Consider the following 21,559-nt stretch of genomic DNA (forward strand, 5'->3'; position numbering starts at 1 on the left):
ATCAGAGGTAGTCTGCCCCATAAAAGGGGTAGTGAAAACTGACTCCTTGGGATGCCCTCTCCATCTGAACTAGCACCACACCACACGACCTATCCACCCTGAGGCCCTGCCAGCGACCCCCCTCGGGACAACACCTACTGAACAAGGACCTCTTTCCAGCCTGGATAGGTAGCTATCACCCCCCACCCCCTCTTCAACCAAGGACTTGGACTCTGCTTCTCTTCCTCACCTGCACTCCAACCCTTCCACTGAGTCTCTTTTTCCTACTGCCATTGTGAGAGAGAGAGTGAGAGTGTGTGTGTGTAAACTAATAACTTCATGGGGCTGTGTGGCATGTTGTCTGTTTAATAAACCTGTTATTTGGACCCCTGAGTTGGGTCTTGCTTTACTGTGGTTCAGCCCTGCTCCAATCTCTGCTCCTTGCTCCTGTAATTTCTGTCTCATTTCTCCCTCTCCTGCTTCTGGCTCACTGCCACCTCCAACACCTGTCCTGAGCTCCTCTCTGCCTCCAACCCCCCTGTTTCTTTGCCACTGTCTTATCTCCACTGCCTTTTTCCCTGAGTAACCAGGTTTCTGCCTCAGTTTCTTTCCTGGCTGTCTCCTCCTTGCCACCACTTATCTGCCGCCCCCCTCCCCCAATATCTCAGCTGTCTGCCTCAGTTTCCAGCTCCCAGGTTTCTGTCTCTCTCTCTTTCCTGGCTGTCTCTTCCTTGCCACTGGGCTTCTTTTTTTTTTTCCCCCTCCCTTGCACCAGTGACCTCGAGTAACCCTGGGGCCACTTGATCTCAAGTAAACCTAAGCCTCAGTTCCTCAGCCAACTTCTCTCTAATCTACCGGTTCTAGTCCTGGTTCTGGCAACTTTACCTCACTCTCTCTCACCTTAACCTTCCCCCAAGTATCCCAGATACCCCAAGCACACGCATACATACCATGCCATCCAAGTTAGGAACTTACCTATGTGTAGGTGGGTTGTCTGTGTGTGAACTGGTGAGAGTGTGTGTGTGTGTGTATATGTCATTGTGTGCATGATATATGAATTGGTGATCTGTGTATGTGTACTGAGTGTGAAGGTATGGACAATTGATTTTTGTCTAACTTTTGGGGTGTATAGTGTATGTGCTTGAATTGGTGATAGGTATGCATGTGCCTAGGCTGTTTGCATTTGTGTGTGCCTGAGTTGGTAGTGTGTGTGTTCATCCAATTGATTTGTGTGTTTGTATATGTGCAATTGTGTTACGTCGTCCTGTCTAACAGTGCAATATTGAGATTCTGAGAGTTGGTCTGACCCCACAGGGCAACAAGTGTATGGGGAGTGGGAGTTGGAGGTCCAGGTCTTGGGGATTGTCTGGGGGTACGTGGGGATGGGTGTGGGGGGGAGGCAGGTGCCTGCCAGCACTAGAGGAAGGTGGCTGGGCGCTGAGGCTGCGTCTGGGCAGGGGTGGGGAGGGGAAAGGTGCCTGTCTCTCCAGTAAGGGAAGTGGGCTATGGGACATCCTTCGGGGCAGCAGGGAGCTGTGTGGCTAGGCATTGTCACTGGGGCCAGTGCCCATACTGAGAGGGGCAGGGCAACTGGGAAACGCTGCTTGGGGGGCGGGAGGAGCTATGATCAGGCTGCCTGGCACAGTGCAGGAGCCCCAGCCCAGGGCAGGGTGGAGTGCCACAGGCTCCCCGCCTTCTCCCTCCAGCCTGTGCTGGGGCCAGACTCACTCTGCTGCCTCCCACATGAGCCAGAGCTCCTGCAGCCACCATGCTGTGGCCCAAGTTGGATGGGGGCAACTGGGTGTTCCCTCCAGTAGGGCTGGGAGGGTGCAGGGGGCTGCAGGTTGGGAGTGAGGGACACCAGCATGACCCAGGAGAGCAGGGAACTGTGAATCAGGAGCGAGGGCACTGACAGGGCCAGGGGTCAGTGTCTTGGGAGTGAGGGGCACTAGCAAGGCCAGGGGACTGTCGCTAGGGAGTGAGAGGCACCAGCAAAGCCAAGGGACTGTGGGTCAGGAATGAGAGGCACTGGCAGGACTAGGGGACTGTGGGTCAGGACTGGCCATTGATCATTACAAATGGGTCGTGGTACAAAAAAGGTTGAAAACCACTGCTCTAGAGGAAGCCACTGCTCTAGAGAAGTATAGGGTGGTGCTGCTTGTGTCTCACAATGTCCTTCTGAGCATAAGTGCTAGTGGTGTCCCAGGTTCTTCCCTTTTCATAATGGGAACTAGTCCATAGTATTGTTGTGTACTAATAGACAGAAAGACAAAACAATATCAAATGAGGCTATGGGAGAAACTGGTAGCAACAGGGAAAAATAATGATAACCAACATTTTTTAAAATTATAGCCAAAGGGACAAAAATTAGCTTAATTCTGACATATACCTTCCTGAAGGTACATGGGTCTCGTTTTTTAAAAAAAGAAGTTTAACAACTTACTCATAGACGGTGAAGGAAATTGGTGGCTTCTCGCTGAAGGAAATTTTATCTCTTAAGCTAAAGCTGATCATTATCTCGCCTCTGAATCTAATTTATATACTTACTGAGAAATGGAAAGGTCCCTGGCCTTGATTTTCTTTCCCCAGAAATCTTCAAGGAATATATTGACTGGTAGTGTCCAGTTTTGACCAAAAAATTTAATATAATTATTTTAGAAAGCATTGCAATGAAAATATAATAGTCCCAATTTTTTAAAAATGGTGATAAAAGAGATGATAAGAGAGATCCTTAATCAATATTGATATTAGTAGGTCAGCACAGCCAAATGTATTCCTGCCATAATACTTGGGGGACATTTACTTTTCCATCTTTAGACCTGGATTTCTAAAAATAATATTTTGGGAGTGGAGCAGGCTGGTTTTAGAGGAAGCTATTCATGCACAAACTATTGCTCGGTGTTGCATTATTTAGGAATAGTGAATAGTAAAAAGACATAATCATTTGTATGTAGCCTTCATAGATCTCAAGAGAGCTTTTTGACTCCATAGACAGATTAAAATTATGGAAGAAACTGGAAATAACATTAATGCAGAAAACTCTCTTGTAATTAATCATTACTTATGATTCAAATACAGCATCTAGGGCAGGGGTGGGTAAAGTGTGGCTGGATTGGGCCTGCAATGGACTCCATTTCCCAGCAGCCTCTGCCTGCATCAGTGTGGCTGGTTTCCATAGAGACCCCAGGACCAGGTGCCTTGACAGGGTGGGGCCAGGTTTTCCATGCTAGCAGTGCTGGCTGGGCAGGGAGCTGCTCTGGGACCTGGATCTTGCAGCGGTGACAGCGTGGTCTGGAGCTGCGGCAAAGCTGCGATCTGCTGCCTGCACACCCTGGGCAAGAACATGCAGGCAGTGGTTTATGGCTCTGCACTGGCTCTGGACCATGTTGTCACCACTGCAGGATCCCAGCCCCAGCCCCAAAGCAGCTCCCCACTTAGCTGCATGCCCTACTACTGCTGCTAGGACCAGCCTCCATGGGAAACCTTGGCCCTGCACTGTCACAGTGCTGCCCTTCTTGGGGCCTGTATGGAAACCGGCCTCAGGGACACAGGCTGGGGCTGCTGGGAAATGGAGTGTGGCCGCCAGCCAGATCTGCCATTTTACCCATCCCTGATCTAGGGTGTGCTACAGGGTTGGTGGTGTCCTGTCCAATAGCTTCCCAACTAAGAGAGGAGTATGATGAGGATGTTTCTTTCTTTGCTACTTTTGAACGATCTAAAACCAAACACTAATAGAGAATCAGTTCTATGAACCCATGATTTTTAATTATTCTAACCCTGTTTTGCTTGATGCCAGTGGCGTGTTAATAATGTCATAATCACAAATAGACCTCCAAAAGTTATTAAGTGCTTTTTCAGCACTATTGCACCTCATGCAGCTTGGAACTGAATGCAGCTAAAACTAAGTTACTGGTTTTGGGGAATGAAAGCGAGAAACAAGTTTGGTTTTTATAGAAAAGAAGATAGAGGTGGTGCCTTCTTTTAAAAACCTCTGAATCTATTTGAATAAATATCTGAGCTGGAATAAGCACACTGAAAATATAAATAGTGGAGCAAAACAAGCTTTGGGTGGAGTTTTACCTTCTTACAATAAGAAGGGCAGAAAAGCGGTTCTGGAAGGCTAAAGATCTATAGATCCAAGGTAGAGTCCATGTTACTGTATGGAGCAGAATTGTGGGGTGCTGGCCCTATAGTCAACCCCAAAACTGAAAAGATTTCAAACTACTTTTTAAGGCAGCTTTTATCTCTGCCTAATTCTACAGGTGGGAAGGGGAGGTGTGGAGAGCCTTATATCCAGCTCTGAAATTGGATTGATAAATGTGAGTGCTTTAGCTCAGTTAAGAAATTTCAACTACTCTTTGATCTTTTACATCTATCAGATACCCTAAGAAGTGTATTCTAGCAGCCTTTCTTTTGTCAAAGAAACCCTGGTATTATGGTTAAGTAACATCTATATTCTCCTTCAGATAATGACCTGGGAAATGTACTGAGAGTCACTGACCCAATATTTCCCCTATATAAACAAGACATCAGTTTAAAAATTAAAGATGACATCATGCAGACAGATATACTGGCAGTGAGACTGTCTTGAATTTAGCATTTTTAAAGATTATTCAGGTATTCATGGGCTGCATCTACATGAGCATGGACGTTTGTTTCCCTGGGAATACCCATGCTGTGTGCTCTCTGGCATGCAGCAGCCTGGATGAGGTAGGAAAGGCTGGAGCCAGCAACTGTGCTGGCCCCAACAGCTTTACCTGGGGTGTGGAGGCCTTGGGGAGCTGCAGCCACTGCACTCCTGCAGCAGGGAGCCTAGCAGGCAGCTGGAGCATTCCAGTTTTGGGCAGCATGCATTGCCACCACATGCACCGCCCTACTTTTTTTCTGCACAGGTTTTTTTTGACCCTGGGATCTCCTGGGGTCAAAAAACTGCCCCATGCTGGAAGGTAGGAATGCAGGAAAACACCTGAATGAGCAGTGTGTGGCCACATGGCCATGCTCATCTGGACTCAGCCATTTGGCCTAGCAGCTTTCTTGTGGTGCAAAACTACAAACAATGAGAGATCAATCTCTCACAAGATTGAAATTTATTCTAACAAGATCTGCAGTTGTCATGGGTAGATGGTGTCAGACAGAATATACTCTTGTGGGAAGAAGATAGATGACTTAAATCACTGTTTGTGGTCTTGTTTGTTATTTGAAGAAATAAGAAAAAAATGGATCTCACTATTAATAGGAAACTTAAAATACTGGGCTAAAGAAGAAAAAAAACAAATTGGCTTCTAACATTTTGGAGCTTGTTCTTTACTCCTTAGGTTAATATTCCTTACTTGCTCAAAACAATAAGGCCCAAATGGTGTTTGTATCCATTTTCAAACACTGCTGGGCAAATTGAGACTCAAATAAATACTCTTCAGAGTAGATAACTGCTATGATCTCTATTTTACAAGTGTAAAAATAAAAGTACATAGAGGCAGCGTGGTTAGTCCAAGGGTCAGCAACACCATCTGCAGTAGAGCTAATTGTAGAATCCGTACTGTAGACAGTCTGTTGCATATTTTATCTACTTACCCACAACTTCCTCTGATATTACTGAAGTCTGCATGAACTTCACCTTAAAATGGTAGTTTTCTAAATGATTCTGCCTTTGGATTGGTTGGGGGGGCAGGGAGGAGAAGACTGAGTTCAAGTTACAGCTTCTTTTTCCATTGGTTTAATTGTCTCAACCAGATTCTGTACAGTAGTTCTTGGGTGCATCTACATGTGCTATTAATTCAAAGCAATAAACTTCAGAGGAGTTTGAGCTGGAGTAAACTACTCGCAGGTGCATCATCTATACAACAGCAATTTAAGCCCGGGTGGTGCAGTTTACACCAGTGGTCTCCAAACTTTTTTGATCACTTTTTTTTATCAATTAAAAAAAAGTTTTGAGCATGCACCCCAATATATGTATATTTATTTATTTATAAATTATATACTTGTACTACTGTACTAATATATTAGGTACATTATAAAACATAGACAAAAAATAGAAATGAAAAAAGGATGAGATAAAGATGAAATAAACAATATTTTTAAAATATATTTTATTTATTAACGATACAAAAAACTTTTTGCTCTCACTAAAAATAATATTAGTAGTAATAATTATATTTTTTTAGTGAGAGCAATGTAATTGAATATGCTTCATTATTTTTGAAAATCTTGGTTTAACACTTTGTGATACAGCGATTCGAAGGTCTGGTTCTAAGTTCAGTTTATTTCAATACTTGGTTTTAACGGCTGTCATAGCTGAAAAAGATACCTCACAAAGATACGTAGATCCAAATTAGATCGTCATTGTTTTTACCTTGTAATGTGGCTGACGAAGAGCTCATACTAGGAGTAGGAGAAGTGTCAGCTCTGCCATTTTCTTGCTGTTTGCTTGTGCTCGCATTATTAGTATTATCTTCAATACACAGTTTCTTTGCAGGAATTGTTTTAAGCCACTTGTCCATTTTGTGAGGGTTAGTTTAGTTAAAACTAGATAATATAATTCGTAAATCCACTTAACCGGGCACATGTAAACTGCAATACGTTGCAATGCGCTGAAAGCGAACGGACGCTTCCTCCCTCAGGATACCTCACGTATCGTACGTGACACATGACCATCCGACATACAGACTGAGTGAGGGCGCCAGTGTCAATCTGTATGTTAAATATTAGTAAAGCTTAATTTCTTTCTTATTTTTTTAGATAAAAAATAAATAAAAATACAAGTTCTAATATTTTCTTCGCGCACCCCAATGGGTCATCTTGAGCACCCCCTGGGGTGCGCGCACCCCACTTTGGAGAGCACTGGTTTACACCAGGGCCACTCCGCCTGGGGCTCCAGGTGGTGGTGTCAGGCAGCAGAGGAGCTGGCCAGGGCACGAGGACGCTGAAAGTGCATTTCCTTGTGGCTAAGCTGGCTGGGCTGTCCAGGTGCAATTTGGCTGGGCTGTCCACAGTCAGCAACTATGTGTAGGTTTAGTTACAGTAAATTACTCTGGCATAGGACAGTACTGTCTATTTTACTATGGCATTAATTAGTTCACTGTGGCCTAATACTGTTGCTCAAAAGATAAGGGCCAAAATCAGATAGCGGTTTCCTGTTTTGTTGTGTACTCATTCATTTCATCATGCACTGTGTTCTGTTTTAATTTTGTGTAAACTGGTAGAATGGATTATCTTACTGTATGTTTTTAGCAAAAATTATATAGTAATAAATGTTATTATTTTATTGCATTTAATTTTTATTCATTTTACTGTATTGTTTTGGCAAAAGCTGTAAATAAACTATTACTAATACTACTGTTCTGGTATACCATCTTGAAGAGAGGAGAAAATATCAATAGAGGATTTGATCTAGTAACAAATGCTGTTTTTGGTTACATTCAGACAAATGGAAATAATTTACATTTTTGAAGTGGCTTGTGGTAATGGTTAGAATGTCTCTCCAGCCAAGATGGCTAGCCTTTATATCTTTTAAAATATAAAATCCCTTGTCACTTTAAGAACTAAATGGAAAATATCATTTTCTTTCTTTTAGTGGTGGTTTTCCATTAAGAACAACACATTGATTGTGCCCAGGTTAGAATCCAATACAGTTTACTGCATCAGCGTGCAGACACATGTTCCAATACCACGTTTGTTTAGTGGATTTTCAGAAGAAAGTTGCATTGCGACTCTGAAAGGTATGTACCATTCAGCATAATATTCAGGGAATGGAATTTAGATTTAAGTTTGAAACTGTTACACCTGGATATCTTGCCAAACAAGGACATCTCTAGGACAGGGTACCAGCAAATAATTTCTTGGGATGTCAAAGGAAAGGAACACTTTTCTTTGGACTGGAAAACGAAAATAATCTCTTCCTCTCTTTCTTTCCCACAGGATTTTAATCCATTTTGCAGCTAATGAAAATCCCCAAATGTTTTTTCCTTGCCTGCAGAATAGCCCTGGCCCTACTGACTGAGGCTCACTTGAAATGACTGACAGCAGACTGTTTCCCCTGGGCACCCTGAGCCGCACAAAAATCTCAGTACAGTCCTAGTGGCTCTGTGGAGTTTTTGAGGGTTTTTTTAGTTTGCTTTTTTTTTTAATTTCTTGATGGACTACAGAATGTCACCTTTTTAATCCCCAGCAAATGCTAGGAATCATAGATCCAGCACATTCAGATTGCACATTCAAAGCAAATGCAGTGGGTACCTGTGACTAATGAAGAGATTTATAAATAAGCTACATAATGCAATCTGTTGTTTTATTAACAGACCCAAATGCAGAACATGCCATAACAGTTGTATTTGGATATATCCTGCCCATCTTTCTGACAGCCTTCGTTCTCTCAATGACATACTATGTTGTACACAGGTATATTCATGTCAGCAAACAAAAGCACCCAGCAAACCTGGTAAGCACTTTTCATTTCTTACTGGGGTCCTACTCCTGCCATTTTACAATGCAGTTAATCAGGACCATGCTACTCTACTGCAGCTCTGGGAGGAGGGAACAGGGGGTGGGGGACACTTTGTAGCCTGCCTGCAGGTTTTGTATTTCAAGATAAAATCCTACTTAAATCAAGAAAAGAACATCACACAAGGAATATTAAAAATGACAAATACAGAAGACTAAGATCAACAACTGTACCTGTTAAGCATGACTATCTGGTATTCTTCCCTAAAATTATACCCAAAAAGAATAAACATCAAAATGAAATAATTCCCTTAGTCTTGGAAAGGGGCGTTGCCATAAGCAAGGTCTCAGGTGCACTGAGGCAAATGCCATTAGGAAGTTGGCTCATCCTTTCTACATTTACCTATGAAGAAGCATTGGAAAGGATTCAGTGAGTGAAAATTGTTAATTGAATTCATCCATCACTAAAAGGAGAGATAATTAAGTGATGCAAAATCTCTCAACCAAAATGGATATTGAAGTTCTGGTGGCCTTTTACAAGGTACAAGTCTACTTTGCTTTTTAATTATGTTTCTGAAGAATATCACATACCTGAGCTGGGCAGATTATTCAGTTTTGGATTCTTGTAGATTTTTGAATACTGTGCAATATTATTTTACCAAAGTGTGCCATACTATTCAAATATGTTTTCAGCGTAGAAATAGTTATACATTTGCCTTCCTGATTTTAGTTTAAGGTTTTTCAAGATAAACTTTTAAAAGAATCAGAGAAGGGTGAGGTGTCATTTTTGCTTTATAAGTGATTAAAAACAAACTATCCAAAAATCTCTCTTGGCTGGTTGCTCAAACACGTTTGTGCCATCATACAAATATAAATAAATACTATAGACTTGATTGTGACATTAGCCCACTCTGCATGCCAGGGAATGTTGTCATTGCCTGGTTCTCTCTTAAAAAATGCCAGCCTGTTGCAGGTGTGGTAGTGGAGCATGCAGCATCTCACAGGAATTCATGTAGATTCATTCCTCTAGATCAGTGGTTTCCAAAGTGGGGTGTGTACACCCCAGGGGGTGCACAAGACAATCCATTGAGGTGCAGGAAGAAAATATTAGAACTTCTATTTAGATGTATATTTATATAAATATACATATATTGGGGGCGCATGCTCAAAAATTTTTTACTGATGGGGTGTGTGATCAAAAACGTTTGGAGACCACTGCTCTAGAAGATGCAGAAGGAGGTGGACAGCAGTTACTGTGCTGCCTTTGGAATACAGCTATTCCAGTCCCTCCCCCGGTCACTAGATTACCCTGTAAAAGATTCATCTTCTCATCCATTGTGCCCCATCTGCCACCAAGCACATTGAATCTGTTGTATTCTTACTTCTGTTAATTTCATCTGTCTTCTTTATTTCATTAGGACTGTTAATTTTTTTCATTTCCATTGTAAAAGCTGCAATGTCATGTCCATCTTTTGATTCACATCCTTGCTTAGACAACAAATGAAAATGTGTCTAATTTCCCCGTGTCTACAAGATGATTGGCAGTCTGTGGGCACTGGGAAGCATAACCAAGATGTCTTAGGTTGGAATTGGAAAACATTATTGAAAACTTCTGGATAACAACTATGCTAAAATGATCATCAAAATGCTACAAATTTGTGTCAACAAAAAGTCAGCTCCCAGCTTTGCCTTCTGTAGCACCACCCACCAGAAAACTTCGTATCCATTTTCAAGCACTGCTGGGCAAATTGAGCCTCAAATAGCTTCTCTTCAGAGTAGATAACTGCTATGATCTCTATTTTACAAGTGTAAAAATGAAAGTATATAGAGGCAATGTGGTTAGTCCAAGGGTCAGCAACACAGTCTGCAGTAGGGCTAATTGTAGAATCCGTACTATAGACAGTCTGTTGTATATTTTATCTACTTACCCACAACTTCCTCTGATATAACTGAAGTCTGCATGAACTTCACGTTAAAATGGTAGTTTTCTAAATGATTCTGCTCTTGGATTGGTTGGGGGGGCAGGGAGGAGAAGAGTCTGAGTTCAAGTTACAGTTCCTTTTTCCATTGGTTTAACAGTCTCGACCAGATTCTGCACAGTAGTTATTGGGTTTAACAGTCTCGACCAGATTCTGTACAGTAGTGACACCTACACGTGCTATTAATTCAAAGCAATAAACTCCACAGCAGTTTGAGCCAGAGTAAACTACTGCCAGGTGCAGCATCTATACAGCAGCAATTTGAGCCAGGATGTTGCAGTTTACACCAGGGCCACTCAGCCTAGGCTCCAGGTGGTAGCATCAGGCAGCAGAGGGGCTGGCCAGGGCATGAGGATGCCAAAAGTGCATTGCCTTGTGGCTAAGCTGGCTGGGCTCTCCAGGTGCAATTTATGCTTGTGGTCAGCATCTATTCATGTGTTTAATTCCAGTAAATGGAATTCCCTGACAGTACTATCTTACTGCAACATTAATTAGTTTACTGTGGCCTAATACCACTGCATGTGTAGTCAGTGACTCTTTACTCCTCAGCTAATTATCAGGGGTCCTGGTTTTCTCTGTTTAAAAATTTCAAAGTCTCTGAAAAAAAATTCAGTAGGTCTCTTATTGAAAACCCCAAATCTGCATTTTTCCATGATTAAAATGAAATACCACTATATATATAGGTATCAGCTAATGTTTTATTGCTATATTTACAATTTTAAAGCAATTTGGAAGCCTACCAGTGCCTCAGTCACTATAATAAAATAAATTCTAAATGCCTAGACATTTCAGCCTTTGATTTTGGGGTTTTTATCATGGAAAATCAGAGCTGCTCCCATCAGAGCATGTGCCCTGATTTCTCCCCCTCCTTCCCCCAGGAGTATGCACAGCAGCAGGGAGCCAGCCTTCTCCTCATCCCCCAGATAAGCCACCTGTGTCTCTGTCTCACTCCCAAACCAGGCCATGCAGCCACGCACTCCAGCCCCAAGCCACACACACCACCCCAGCTGGGCAGCAACCCCAGCCCTGCTTAACTCCCTCCCTCACTATAGGGGCCTCCATTCCCTCCCCACACCAGACTTATGTGCAGGAGCTGCTCTCCAGGCTGCCCTGCGGCCATGTGCAGCACCCCCTGCCTGACCGCCCTCTTCCCACTCCCCCCAGCACCTTGCTGGTGGAACTCTGCCAGCTTGCAAGGGGGAATCCAACATTTTCCGTATTTTTCTCCTTTAAAGGAAGAATTCTGAGTTTTTCTCCTTAAAATGAGAAAATCTGAGTTTTACCACATTTTTACATGGCAAACAGAAAAAGTCGGCTCTCTGCTAATTAGTCTACTCCACAGTTAAGCACCTACATAGACGCAGCCAGTTATAGCAGGATTACTCTGTTAACTTCCAAGAAGTCATCCCAGTGTGCAGTGGAATAACCAAAAGCATACTTTAGCTCACCTGCTCTAACCAATGCTTGGTCTTGGGGTGCTTTTGAAGGAAGAATGTAGCAGCTTATATGGGCCTGCTCCTGCTAAAATAAAAAATATGTGAAGGAAGTGGGAATTGAAGGCACAGAGAACTAGTTTAATCATCTGGAACCCAAACTGAAGACCCAGCTTCTAACAATAAAATAAAACTAATCATACATTTTAAAAATAGATGCAGTGCAAATTGCAGTTAGATAATATCTTAATTACATTTTTTTTAAATCAAATGTCTTTTTTTTTCCAGGTATTGAAGTACACTAACAAATGTAATGAAAATGTTTTTGTACCAACTGAAAAAATAGTGGTCAACTTCATTACCGTTAATATTGTGAATGAGAACAAGGCTTCTCAGGAAACCATTAACTTAATAGACAGGAGCAGCCGCATATACTATAACATCCATGATGAAAACAGACCTGATAATAAACCTCCAAAGGAAGAGTTACTCTTGAAACACTTGGTTGATTCTTCTGAAGGAGTAAAAATTTTACCCAACTGTAAAAAAGATGGGAACTGGCCATGCCAAGGCCAAGTTGGCAACCACTGTACTTTGGGTCAAAGAAATGAAGAGGTCATAGAATATGAATGTGATGTGAGGCCTGCTGACCTCTTTTCTGTGCAGAAACTGGAGGATCACAGTGTGAAAGTGAAATCTTCTGCACTAGGGGAACTGCTAAATAAGCCCCAGATTACACTGGAGGACTTGGACCTTGATAAAACAAAACTGCCATACTGTCCCCAACTTAATGAAAGGACTACAGACACTTGTTCAGTACAGATATTAAAAGAACTCAAATGTAATACACCAGAGGAGCTGTCCCCTGAGACAGAAACCAAGTTGCTAAACTTGGGTACTGAAAAATCAGGACAATTATCATTTCCTCACGTAAGTACAATAAGCCAGGGCCCCCAGGACCCAATGGTGATACAGGATGTAAAAAAGGAATATGAACAGACTATATTAGTAGACTGGGATCCTCATACTGGAAAACTTTATATATCTAGTTTGTCCAATTTTGAAAATGATGCTTGTGAAGAAATATTTGAACATGAAAAGTGTGATGATCCAGCAAAAGAGGGGCTTTTGTCCAGACTGTATGAGAGGCAGGTATCTGATGAGCCCTCGGAGGACCAAGAAATATACCTCCAGAAATTTAAGGAACAATGGGGACTGCATGTAAAAATGGAAGACTGAGAAGAGTCTTTAAAGATCTTAAAATATTAAATGTAAAACATGTATATATGCTGTCAAGAGGTACTTATGGTATCTAAGACCAAGAACCAAAAAGGCCTCACAATTAAACTAACATGTTTTATTCCAACCAAGCAAAGGAGGAGGTAGTGAGGTAAAGTTGCCCCGTGTGGCAGCATTTATCTTCCGACTTGGTATTTGTGGTCAGCTGAATAACCAAGGGCTGATGTACAAAATCTACTATTATTTATATCACTATTGAGTTTTACCTAGAAACTTTTGCTGGGAATTGCAGCAACTTGTACCAGGGCTGGCCCCAAGGCTGGGTTTTTACTGGGATTATGTACTTTTTTAAGCTGTTGATTTTAAAAAGGTATGTTCTCTAAGGATTATCTCTGTTTTATACACATTAAAACAAATCAGCTGTGCTCAGAAACAGTTATTTTGAGAATATTGGGAAGTTTTCCTCACTGTGTGCTAATGAAAGGTAGGTATCAATGAAAATAGGAAAAGAGCAGAAAGAGAGCCTGCAGTGTCTTCTGCCACAAGAATTCTCATGGGCTCCGCAGGTTTCTTTCTGTTTCAAGCAATATAAAGGCTCATTTCAACTCCCACTGATGGCATTTAAAACATTTCCTTGTGAATTGGATTGGGATTTAATACAGCAGCTCACTAGCGCCTCTGCAACCAAGTCTTTCCAGAGAACAGGCGGGAGAAGGTAATTTTTTGTAGGAATTAACAATAATCCACTGTATATTATTAGTATTCCATAACTAATATTTAGTACAGTTATTTATTTTACAGAAACTCATGGAGAACCCATTTGAGATCTGGCCCCCATTGTATTAGTTACAAATACACAGTGAGAGATTTACCAAAATCCTTACTATCTAATAAGACAAAGGGTGAGAAAAAGGAAATCTTACTGTCTTTATTTTACTCATGGGGCGAGTTTGAGGAACAAAGAAATTTTGAATAACTTACCAAAGCTACACAGAAAATCTGCAGAACTGGGAATTGTACCTCATTTTCTTGTCCAGTGCTTTAACTACAAGTTCATTTTTTCTTCTCATTCCTGCAGTATTAATATATTGGGGTAAAACTCTACAACATTTTAATAGTAAGTTATTAAAGCTCACTGAAATTTTTCAGTAAGACCTTATAGTTAAAGAAAAATTGTTATTTTTTTCCAACATCAGTAACGTCCACAAAGAGAGATCTTTTTTTTCTTTCTTTTGTGTCATCAAAACCTTTTACTCATATTCACATGCTCAAAATCAGGTACATGCTCAAGTAACTTTTTGAAGCAGGGCCTTTTCAATATCTTTCTCTGCTAATCAGGATTTCCTGTTACACAGCTTAGGCAGTGCACAGGTTAGCATTATACTCATCTATCCACCCTTTGAAATTAAAAGAACCAGCAGATCACTTACCTCAGTATTTCTCCATCTTTTCAAGTTGGCCCCTCTTGAAGTACTTGAAGTAGGGTGTTTCCAGTCCCCTATATTTTACTATCTAGTATCAATGCTACTAAGGCTAGGCCTGTATAATTTATTTGCAGACATGTGTTTTGAGAGCCTTACATTACAGAGAAATTTAAAGCCATACAGGGATTGAAGAAGTGAATCAGGGAGGGTTACTTGCATAGACAAGAAGGCTGCATCCACATAAGCATGCATGTGCATTTTTGTGGTGCCTCAAAGGCTTTTGAGATGCTGCAAAATGCACTCCATGCATGTGATTTGGTTCTCCATGCTGCATATTTGCAGCATGGATCCTAATTTAGATACTGGAAAATGAAAAAAACACATGGGGGGGAAAAAAGTGGGGCAGTGTACTTGGCAGCAGCATGCACGGCGCAAAACCAGAGCATAGCTGGCCAAAGCTATTTTCTGGCTGTAGACTAGGCTCTGCACATTCACATTGCCACTGCTTGAGCCCTGGGAGGCCCCCAGGCCCCAGCCTTCTGTACCCCATCTGGAGATTTTTCTCCACACTAACCCCACGTGCAGGGGCATGAGCCAGAGCAAAAAGCAGCTGCTCAAATGTGTGCCACTGCTTTACTCCCCACAGGAATTGCACGCCACTGTTCATGGACGTGTAGCCGAAAAGGGCAAAGTACTACTACTGCAACTGCTATGCTTGCATGTAGCTTTGTAGCCCCTTAAAGTTTTCATGGATATTTCCTTTATTTTAGAATTATAATAAAACTTTCAGCATCTTCCAACCCCCTAATTGCCTTTTGTGACCATTAGGAAGTCATATAACCCACTGGTGAAGAAACACTGGTCTAATGAAATTCTATGGACTGTTTAGAGGAAGATCATTACTCTTCTATTGTGCTCAGTAATTAATGTTCTTAGGAAAGTACCTTTCCCAAGAAGTCATCTGGTCTTGATTCAATGATGTCATGAGATGGGGAATCCACCCCTTGCACAGGTAATTAATTCAAATTATTAGTTGCCCTCACATTGAGAACAAATATGTCTGTACCTTATTTCAAATTTGAGTCTTGCCTGGCTTTAATTTCCAACTATTTCTTGCTATGCCTTTCTGTGTTAGATTTCAGAGCCCTTTCTTACCTGGTATTTCCTACCCTTGAAGTTTCTTACACATTGTAACCCAATCTCAACATGATCACCTTTTTCACAGAGGCTGAGCTGCTTTTAAGCATCTTGCTGCAGGGCAATCTTTTCCTCATCTTCATTCATTTTTATGGTTTTTTTCCTTCACACTGCTTTTGCAACAATTTTGTTGTTCCCCTTTTGCAAATAGCCTGCAAAGCATGTGTGCAAGACTTGCTTTGTACAAACAGCTAAGAAATAGGCATGTCGTCTTAATAAAACAAGACCAAGTGCTCTTCAGCAGATAATGTCTGTTTGCACAGAGTTATAGTTAAGTTATAAAGTTTTGCCTCCTCTAAAAAGCTAAAACAAACCTAGGAAGGTTTTTTATTTCTTTGTTACACATATTCATGGTACAATATTTTGAGGCTCATGCAATCACAGATTTTTGTTTGTACGTGCAATTTATATTTTGTATTGCAGAAGCTGTTTTTGAGCCAAATATCTCTGCAGCACCCTCACTATTATTTCCTTTCAAGCTGATTTTCCATTCTAGCTGAGAGTTTATAATATCAATCATGACAAATTAACTGTTTCCTATTTCTTAAAACTATTTTTAAAGTTTCCTAAGGTTATTCAGGCAACGAAGTTGAGGAAATCACAAATAGGAGTGAAACAAATTATATTTCTTTTCACATTCCAAGGCATTTCAGGCTATTTCATTACGTTCTGGAGCTAGCAAGCTTTAAAACAGCGTTGTGCCAATTTGCATCAATGCAGTAGCAGTAAATTGTTGCTGATATTTTTAACATCCTCAAGGAATTGCATGGATTGGCCTAAAATTTTCTAATTGCCCAAAATTATTTTAATGGACTCTAATCAAAATGGTTAGGCTTTCCAAATATTTTCATTGAACCAGCATCATCAGCAAGAAGAAAAATACATTCACTTGAAAAAATAATTGCACCTACTAGATTTTAAATGACATCTGATTATCAGTTACTTGAAAGATCCAAGCTGTGAAAGAACTGGTTTGTTTGGATCAGTCTTTACTACAGAATTTTGCTTAATTTCACTTAATTGATTCAGTATAGTTGATAGCAAGGTCATATATCTAGGAGCAAAGAACTGAAGCCATGCTTACAGAAAGGGGGGCTGTATCATGGAAATTGCTGACTTGAAAATGATTCAAGGGTCATTGGAGATTGCAAACTGAATATGAATGCTTAATATAATTTTCTTTTGGGGTCAGCCATATGGATCTGGGGCTATATGATAGACCGTCTTTTGGTTCATGTTTCATAGATTTCATAGACGTTAGGGCTGGAAGGGACCTCGAAGATCATCAAGTCCAGGCCCCTGCCCCAGGGGTAGGAAGTCAACTAGGGTCAAGGATCCCAGCAAGATACCTTTTTTTGGCCAACTTTGAGGTGGGTTGATGGTTCTAGCAAGCTTTCAGATAACACAGTATTCTTTTTCAAACTAGTGAAGTGCAGAAGGAGGTGACTCCCCAGTGTATACTTAGGAATCCGTCAGTAGTCTATGCAAGTAGATATGCATAGACTGTGGTCACTGATGAATGCACGCAGGAAATCCATCAAAGGGAGAAACCCACAATTGCCCGTAGGGGCACATTGCTCCCCAAATGACCACTCTGTGTCAGAACTTTTAGTCTTTATCCTCAAAGAAATCTACAAAACACCTTCAAAAGACGTGCCCAATGAACTCAACTTCATCACCACTCTGGACATGAAAAATCATGGACTGAACAGAGAAATGAGCTATCTTGTTCACTACAGTCTGCCTAAACCTGAACCATACCTAGTACCTATATCATAACCCACAAAAAAAAAATTCTTCCCCCCACCCCCATGCAGAATGTATGATTGGTGTCAGAGCATTTCAACTACTATATCCACTTGCATAGAGTACTGACGGGCTTTCCAGTATACACCAGGGTGTCACCCCCTTCTGCACTCCATTTAGCTTGAAAAAGGATACTGTGTTATCTGAAAGCTTGCTAGAAACATCAACCCACCTCCAAGTTGATAAAAGATATCAACTCAAACCAAAAGACTTTGTCTATCTAATGTAATTTTCTGCTTAAAAGAGCTAATACCAGGAAAACAGTGTGAACAAGGAGGGTGGTACAACCCCTGCATATGGCACTGGTGAAACTGTTACTGGGTCTGTCAAGAAAGCACAAGGGAGAGCCATGAAGTGCACATCCACACATGCAATCATGTGCGCTTGCAGCAGCTGAAATAGAAGCGGTGAACATTTGAGCCAGGGCTTTTTGCCTCAGCGCATGTGTTCGGACATGCACTTTGTTGTGGAGCAAATTGTGCCATTTGGGGCAAAATAACCCTGCCTGGCTCCTCCCGGATCTGCGGCCAAGGGGAGCTAGAGCCCAAGGCAGCAGCTGTGCTGTTCCCAGCAGTATAAAAACCTGCCCTGGCCAGAAGCTCAGGGCTACTTGCCCCCAGGAGCTTCTGAGGTCCAGTCACTTGATATCTGGGGACACCAGCCCCCTGTGTCAGCCTGACTGCTGAAGCAGCATCCCAAATTCACTTTTTAAAATACCCCAAAATCCATATTCTTCCACAATTAGAACAAAAGACAGAGAAGGAGAGAGAGGGACTGATCAGATTGGCAATATTTTATTGTTATATTTACAATGTTAAAGAAATTTGGAAGCCTACCAGTCTCTAGCCTCATAATAAAATAAATGCTAAATATCTATATGTTGTAATGTTTGCTTTTGGCTTCCTTATCACATGGTAGGTGTGTGATGGGGGGATGTGGCGTTTGCAGGAGGTGGTGGGAAGGGGGATGGGGGGATGTGAGTCAGTGTGTGGGTAGGTGTGGAGGGACTGGGGGTATGGGGGATGCTTAGGTGGGCTGGGTCCCCTGCATGAATGTCGCATGCCCCTGGTGGCTGGGGGGGCACGGCGGTACTGGCGCTGGCCAGAGTGTGGCAGCGGCGGTAAGCAGAGAGCTCCCACAGATGCCACCAGTGTTGTCGGCAGGGTGACCACCCACTTGCCACCTTTTCTAAGGGGGTGGAGAAAAGGTCCAGGACCGTGCCCTGACCCAATCTTTTTTCCCTGGGGTATTGTTTGACCCCGGATATCCAGGGGCAAGGAATGTTTTTCTGTTCCCACATGTGCCTCTTGCAGCATCTCAAAGGGCTTTGCAATGCTGCAAGAGGCAATTGTGCGCTCGTCTAGACGCACCCAAAAAGGCTTACCCCAGGGAGCTGTGAACAAGCTAGCTCAGATACTGAAAGCAGTATAGCCATGTTAGTGTGGCATGCTGTCATTTCTGATAGAGGAATCCTTAACCTGCAAACAGAGGTATGTCTAGGCCCAATTATTGAGTGATTAAAGATAAAAACACTCCAACTGGGAAAAGCACCATTTTTTTGGAATGAGAGTGAAAGCAACTGCTGACCAAGTGTTTGTGTAAATTCTCAATTGCTTGAAGTCTTCAGATCAAGACTATATAACTTTCTAAAGTATATACTGTAAAGGCACAGACAGGATTGATAATTTTCGCCCAATCTGGCAAAGTGCACAAAATGCACGGCTGCAGAGCATTTTAAAAAGGACCCAGTCACATGAGGGTTCAGATGAAGACACTCCAAAATGGAGCACCTTCAGTAACTTGGGTCTGCACATGGGGCTGATCTGACAGCAGCTAGGCCCTGCTCCAGCACTCTCTTCAGAATGGGAGGGGGGAAAGGGAGCAGAGGGAGGTCTGTCTGGGGTTCAGCCAGTGCTGGGTGATGGGGCAAGTGGATTGGAGCCCCTCCCCAAGGTTGGGGGGAGGCTCCAATCCATCCACCTGGCTCAGCAACTCCCAGAAAAAGCTCCATCCATTCCCTTTCCCTGCTCCCATTCTGAAAACAGTGCTAGGGGGTGCATGGCTCTGGCCAGCCAGGCTCTAGTTTCAGGTGGCACATGCTGCCACCACATGCGCTGCCCCATTTTGTTTTGTTTTGCTGTGGGTGTTTTTGACACCAGGACTTCCTGGTGTCAAAAAAAGTCACCGTGCTGTAAATTAACAGCACGGGGATTCCTGCATGAGTGGCATGTGCAGTTTACAGGGCCACAAGCAGGTCTGCAGTGCCACACATGCACATTCATTTGGACGCGCCCCATGTCAGCATCATGTAAGAACAAGGATGGAATTTAATGCTTTGCCTTTGCAACATGGCAAGTGTCATCAGCTCAGTATCACAAAGCAGCAAATATGGGTTCTTGACACTTGATATCAGACAACAGTCCTTATGGGGTATGCAATCCAGTGGTAGTTTATGTAGCATGGTGACACTGACCTGCTCTTCTTAATTTAAATCTCCCTTTCCCTTTCCTGAGGTGACTATTCAATCAAAGAGAAACATCTCAATCTCTGCAAATCACATGTGTCATCTATATGGTGTAAAACGTAACTTGTCATAGGCTGAGCAGGATTGTAAGAATTTCCTTTCCCTGGTATCATATTGCTGCCATGAAAAGTAATGCTAGAGAGAAAAGAATAATAATTTTCTAATACAAGCCATGAGACCCTCCCTCTGCAAAAGAAGAATAGATTTTCTCTGCACCACTAAGCTCATTGTATCCATTCTGTTGGAAGAACAGAGAAATGTTATTCCTTCCTCAGGCTAGGTCCTTGGCTTGATTGCCTCTATGCTCCATCCTGGGGCTGTAGCTCATGATTCCCATAAAATGATATTGTTGTTTCTCTTTCAGCGTGTCATGTGCGGCTTATAGTCCATATGGGCTGAGATCTTTTAAAGTATCTGAAAATTGGGAAAAGATTCAAGACAGGGAAGACTCCCTGATCTGTATCCCTTTGCCTCAGAGCATCCTTCTAGCAGTCTATATCTGGCCCTGGGTGGGCAGTTAATTATTCCCTTGTCAAAGTTAAACATTCATGATACCGGTGACCCTGGAGCTTGAGGAAAAATAGCCTACTCTTGTGACTATTGCAGTGATGCACATAATGCTAAAATCCATTCTCATTTGCATCAGCGACCTGTACAAGGACCTGCTTTATCTTCAACAATACCTGCCATAAACAGGAGTTGTCAGTACTGGCTTATAATAAAAGCATAAAATGGCATGAAGAAATGTTTTGTTCCGATTGGTCAAAATCAATTGTAGCAATGGCTTCATACAGTACCAATAATGAAAATCATTCGAGGTTTCTAAATTGCCAGTGAAAGCCATAGGCTGTCATACCATCTATTATTATTATGCAAAATTACCCCCCTCTAGGTTACTTGTTCAAGGCTGATATACGTCACCTTTCCTTCCAGTCATGGCATGAGTCCTGCATTAATATCAACCCCCACCAGGAATGCTTATGGTGATAGTCATAAAGATTAATCATCTTCAAGACACACTGGTTGTCATGAAGGCTGATAACTAAATACCATACACAGTGGGTTGTTTAGGCTTTTAATGCTGTTTTAAGTTCCTATCACACATCCCCTCCAAAGATCTCCAGATGTTTTACAAACACTAAGCAAGGTTGCATTAGAATCACAGCAAGTTAGGGCTAGAAGGGACCCCAGGAGGTCATCTAGTCCAACCCCATGCTCAACGCAAGACAAGCCCCAACTTGATCATCCCAAGCCACGGCATTGTCTAGCTGGGTTTTGAAAACCTCCAAGGATGGCGCTTCCACCACCTCTCTGGGTAACCTGCTCCACTGTCATACTACCCTACTAGGAAGAAAAGTCTTCCTAATATCTAACCTAAACTTTGCTCGCTACTTGAGACCATTGCTCCTTGTTCTGTCATCTACCATCACTGAAAGTCTAGCTCCATCCTCTTTTGAACCCTCATTTAGGTAGTTGAAGGTTGCTATTAAGATCCCTTCTCAGTCTCCTCTAGACTAAATAAGCCCAGTTCCCAAAAACAGCAGC

The 21,559-nt window shown here is 42.2% G+C and overlaps 1 protein-coding gene across 1 annotated transcript in view; it reads left to right on the forward strand.

The window, feature by feature from the left end:
• IL20RA (interleukin 20 receptor subunit alpha) overlaps positions 1 to 14,777 on the forward strand; it is a 22,203-nt gene extending 7,426 nt beyond the window's left edge. Inside the window, exons 4-6 of the mRNA XM_019527666.1 lie at positions 7,550 to 7,694; positions 8,271 to 8,410; positions 12,113 to 14,777. Coding sequence (XP_019383211.1) covers positions 7,550 to 7,694; positions 8,271 to 8,410; positions 12,113 to 13,063 — 1,236 coding nt within the window. The 3' untranslated portion in view covers positions 13,064 to 14,777. The remainder of the gene's footprint in view (positions 1 to 7,549; positions 7,695 to 8,270; positions 8,411 to 12,112) is intronic.
• Positions 14,778 to 21,559: the final 6,782 nt, after the last annotated feature.

The sequence above is a fragment of the Gavialis gangeticus genome, unplaced genomic scaffold (genome assembly GCF_001723915.1).
Source record: "Gavialis gangeticus isolate Ggan-Ray unplaced genomic scaffold, GavGan_comp1, whole genome shotgun sequence".
Classification (NCBI taxonomy): domain Eukaryota; kingdom Metazoa; phylum Chordata; order Crocodylia; family Gavialidae; genus Gavialis; species Gavialis gangeticus.